At 42.2% G+C, this 5,469-nt stretch overlaps 1 gene segment (V, D, J or C); it reads left to right on the forward strand.

The window, feature by feature from the left end:
- The first annotated feature begins 205 nt into the window (after positions 1-205).
- On the forward strand, positions 206-4,641 carry LOC129831417 (Ig lambda chain C region-like). The segment is given in 2 exon segments: positions 206-278; positions 4,071-4,641. Coding segments are annotated over 2 exon segments (366 nt in total).
- The last annotated feature ends 828 nt before the right edge of the window (positions 4,642-5,469 follow it).

Below are 5,469 nucleotides of genomic sequence, written 5' to 3' on the forward strand. Positions count from 1 at the left end.
ACAGTCATTTAAATTAATCAGAAGTCCATCTTCTCTGAAGCTGATAGGGTGAGATATAGAGGCCCCTCCCTCTAGTCCTCCCTGGTTTGGTGATAGGTTAACTACAGAGGCCCCTCCCTCTGGTCCTCCCTGTCTGTCTCCTTATAGGTGGGTCCTGCAGCCTCTCCTCTCCTCACACTCCAACCCTGCTCATCTCTCAGCTGGACAGTAAGGGCCGTTCACATCACACACTGACAACATGCTGGGGACACTCTGCACTCTCATCACTGCTCTAACATGTAAGGAGTCTGACTTCCTGGAGGTTTTACTTCCTGTTTTATTAATGAGTCTGTATGTTTCTCTTTACTACATGTCTTCTTATTTCCCAGGTGTCAGTGGTGTGACTGTGGTGACACAGAAGCCTCCTGTTGTGACAGTGAGGAAAGGAGAGAAGGCCACTCTGGACTGTAACCTGGGGACTGTTCAGGATAGTGCTGCTCGTTGGTATAAACAGGTTCCAGGAGGAGTTCCTCAGTACATGTTAAGGTTCTACCATGGTAATAGTGCTCCTACCTATGGCTCTGGTTTCTCCTCCTCTAAATTTACATCTAATCATCAGTCTAAATCAGATTATAGTTTGATTATTAATAATGCAGAGGAGGTAGACTCAGCAGTGTATTACTGTCAGACATGGGACAGCTCTGTTCAAGAATACGTATCACAGTGATATACACCATGACAAAAACCTCCTCACCAAACACACTCACTTCTGCTTTCAGATGTTCTGAATATAGACACTAACTGAATGTCAAGTCATCCTGAACCAGTGTGTCTGCAGTAGGAGAACATTCCATGCTTGTGTTTTACACAAAACCCTTCACACATTTACTAGAATGTTGTCATTAACAATTACACCTAGTTGTCACAAAGCATGAATGATAAAGTGATATTCCAGAAGGTTCAGTCCTAACAGAAGACTCCATGTATCAGATAACCTCAATGATAGTCAGTCGCCTGGTTTACAGTAGAGACATATTACATCAACAGTCATTTAGTGATGTACTGTTAGTTCAGAACCCCAGTATCAGGTCCAGATAATATAATTATAATGGTATTATCTATATTATGACATGCTGATTTCAGTAAGCTTACCAACATAACTCACATGAAACTAAATACTGCTATTTTCAGTGTAACCAAAATGATCCCATATGGTTTTTGTTAGACCAATATGAAATATATATATTTTTGATAGTTGAATAGTTACAGTAATTTAAATTGATTAAAAGTCCATCATACAGAAGCTGATAGGGTGAGATATAGAGGCCCCTCCCTCTACTCCTCCCTGGTTTGGTGACTGTTGATGATAGAGACAGCCACTCTGGACTGTAACCTGGGGACTGTTGATGATAGAGAAGGCCACTATGGACTGTAACCTGGGGACTGTTGATGATAGAGACAGCCACTCTGGACTGTAACCTGGGGACTGTTGATAATAGAGAAGGCCACTATGGACTGTAACCTGGGGACTGTTGATAATAGAGACGGCCACTCTGGACTGTAACCTGGGGACTGTTGATAATAGAGACGGCCACTATGGACTGTAACCTGGGGACTGTTGATAATAGAGACGGCCACTCTGGACTGTAACCTGGGGACTGTTGATAATAGAGACGGCCTCTCTGGATTGTAACCTGGGGACTGTTGATAATAGAGACGGCCTCTCTGGATTGTAACCTGGGGACTGTTGATAATAGAGACGGCCGCTATGGACTGTAACCTGGGGTCTGTTGATAATAGAGACGGCCTCTCTGGACTGTAACTTGGGGACTGTTGATGATAGAGGCGGACACTATGGACTGTAACCTGGGGACTGTTGATAATAGAGACGGCCACTATGGACTGTAACCTGGGGTCTGTTGATAATAGAGTCGGCCTCTCTGGACTGTAACCTGGGGACTGTTGATAATAGAGACGGCCTCTCTGGACTGTAACCTGGGGACTGTTGATAATAGAGACGGGCACTCTGGACTGTAACCTGGGGACTGTTGATAATAGAGACGGCCGCTATGGACTGTAACCTGGGGTCTGTTGATAATAGAGACGGCCTCTCTGGATTGTAACCTGGGGACTGTTGATAATAGAGACGGCCGCTATGGACTGTAACCTGGGGTCTGTTGATAATAGAGACGGCCTCTCTGGACTGTAACTTGGGGACTGTTGATGATAGAGGCGGACACTATGGACTGTAACCTGGGGACTGTTGATAATAGAGATGGCCACTATGGACTGTAACCTGGGGTCTGTTGATAATAGAGTCGGCCTCTCTGGACTGTAACCTGGGGACTGTTGATAATAGAGACGGCCTCTCTGGACTGTAACCTGGGGACTGTTGATAATAGAGACGGGCACTCTGGACTGTAACCTGGGGACTGTTGATAATAGAGACGGCCTCTCTGGACTGTAACCTGGGGACTGTTGATAATAGAGACGGGCACTCTGGACTGTAACCTGGGGACTGTTGATAATAGAGACGGCCACTCTGGACTGTAACCTGGGGACTGTTGATGATAGAGACGACCACTCTGGACTGTAACCTGGGGACTGTTGATAATATTACTGGTTGGTATAAACAGGTTCCAGGAGGAGTCCCTCAGTACGTGTTAAGGTGGTACCACACTGGTTGGACCTCTGTAGAATATGGTTCTGGTTTCTCCTCTTCAGTTCCTGTCCTCTCAGTAGAGAGAGTGAAGCTCTGTCTGAATGGGATGTTTCAGTTCCTGTCCTCTCAGTAGAGAGAGTGAAGCTCTGTCTGAATGGGATGTTTCAGTTCCTGTCCTCTCAGTAGAGAGAGTGAAGCTCTGTCTGAATGGGATGTTTCAGTTCCTGTCCTCTCAGTAGAGAGAGTGAAGCTTTGTCTAAATGGGATGTTTCAGTTCCTGTCCTCTCAGTAGAGAGAGTGAAGCTCTGTCTGAATGGGACGTTTCAGTTCCTGTCCTCTCAGTAGAGAGAGTGAAGCTCTGTCTGAATGGGATGTTTCAGTTCCTGTCCTCTCAGTAGTGAGAGTGAAGCTCTGTCTGAATGGATGTTTCAGTTCCTGTCCTCTCAGTAGAGAGAGTGAAGCTCTGTCTGAATGGACGTTTCAGTTCCTGTCCTCTCAGTAGAGAGAGTGAGGAGGTTTTTGTACGGCTGTGTATACAAACTGAATCACTGTGGTATTCGGACAAGGAACCAAGCTCATTGTCACTGGTGAGTACCCTTTCTTTTAACCTTATATTTTTCTATTCAAGGTTTTTTGTAATAATTAATAGTTAATAGAGTTACATATTTAACATTATATTCCTATTTCATTTGTATTTAGTGTAAATAACCTACTTTGTGGACTGATTATCAAGAGTCATGGACACCATGTGACAGCTTCATAGCCTACAGTATATCTGTAGTTGTTGATTTCACATTTAAACTTAAGAAACGTGATGGGCTATTTGACCATGTAGGTTACTGCTGTCACTTGACAACACTACTCATTTATAATGTCTCATGCAATAATAATATATTTACTCAGAGGTAGATTTGAATGTGAAGTCTACATAAAGTTGTAATCAACCTTTAAAATGTTGGTCCCACGTTATGTTAAATAATGATAAAACCATGTATATGGTAGTTACACACAATGTTGCTACATGATTCATTACATTACAGTTGGTAACTCTGTTTGCTGGTTGACTAGTAGTAGGATATATGTGTGATTGTATCCCTCATTCACCACATCTGACTTCTTGATTATGTTTAAACTTAGAGATCTGAACTCATTATCCACTTGCACAGAAATCTGCTTTACCTCTGAAAAGTCACATATGGAGAGTTACTTAGAAAGTCCAGCTACAAACAGAGATATGAGTAATATGTAACAATAGAATTACATGGTTTTAGTGCCTTTTAGTTTAGGAGCCCAACATGTTAATTGTTTGTAGACTTTGAGAAAACGTTTTATTTTCTATTCTACAGTATAATCACACAACCCTGTTTCATTCTACTAACATATCAAATGATTTAGTGTAATATTTATTCTGCTCATTCCATTGGTCCAGACTCTACCCTCCCTCCGCCTGTCTTGACCATCTTCCCTCCGTCCAGCGATGAGTTGAAGTCCAGCAAAGTCACCCTGGTGTGTCTGGCCAGTCAGATGGCCATGGGCTACGCCGATGTCAGCTGGACCGCGGGAGGGAATCCGGTCACCGGCGGCATCGCTACGAGTGGCCCGGTGCCGCAAGCCGACAAGACGTTCCAACTCAGCAGCTGTCTGACCGTTGACACGTCAGAATGGAACCAGGACAAAGTGTTCTCATGTAAAGTCACCGCGGGCTCCAAGTTCGCTGAGAAAGACATCAAGAAGTCTGAATGCAGCACTGAATAGCCTGAGAACCATTGTAATATCCAGTTGATTTTCTACATCACTTCAAGATATTGTTAGAATTATAATTTTTCTTTGCATATATACTGCATACATTCTGTTCCAAAAAAGAGAGAAATAGCTACTAATACTTATATCATAGGCTATATGATAAGTTTGAAATTAATTGATTTGCTGACTTATAATAGAGGAATAGTTAGAGCTTTGCTGTATTGTGGATATTCAATAAAGAACATTCTAAAGAACAAGTGTTTGTATTTGAGCATGTTGATGAACATCAGTGTTAGCAGCACTAAATGAGGGGGAGATTAACTGAACTCAAATAGAGCAGCCTGCTCTCTGACTTTAGTCCAGATCCAGAAATAGTTGATGTAGATATCCAGGATGTAGAGCAGGTTTACCAAAACAATTATTTGTACTGCTTTAATTACGTTGGTAACCAGTTTATAATAGCAATAAGGCACCTCTGGGGTTTGTGGTATATGGCCGATATACTACGGCTAAGGGCTGTATCCAGGCACTCCACGTTGCGTTGTGCTTTAGAACAGCCCTTAGTCGTGGTATATTGGCCATATACCATACCCCCTCAAGACCTTAATGCTTAAATATAAGATCATTCTGAAAGTAGCTATTTAATTATCCTCCATTTCTATCGAAAGAAAACTGTTGATTTGTAAAGAAAGCATGTTATTGGGGATCACATTATTTCCTGTACAATATTTGCTTGTACTATTTCACTGTATGATGAATTAAAACAATAGTCCAATAACATGATATATTCAATATATTCATAGTTTATAGTTACAATATGCAATAGTGTTATAAACTTGCATCTTATTACGATGTACAGTACCATTTTAGTCATTAATATTTTGCCAGCAGGTGGAAAGAGAAAAGAGAAACATATTGTAATATGCTGCCACCTTGTGGCTCAAACAGTTGTAATATGCTGCCACCTTGTGGCTCAAACAGTTGTAATATGCTGCCACCTTGTGGTTCAAACAGTTGTAATATGCTGCCACCTTGTGGCTCAAACAGTTGTAATATGCTTCCACCTTGTGGCTCAAACAGTTGTA

The sequence above is a fragment of the Salvelinus fontinalis genome, chromosome 2 (assembly GCF_029448725.1).
Source record: "Salvelinus fontinalis isolate EN_2023a chromosome 2, ASM2944872v1, whole genome shotgun sequence".
In the NCBI taxonomy this organism is placed as follows: Eukaryota; Metazoa; Chordata; class Actinopteri; order Salmoniformes; family Salmonidae; genus Salvelinus; species Salvelinus fontinalis.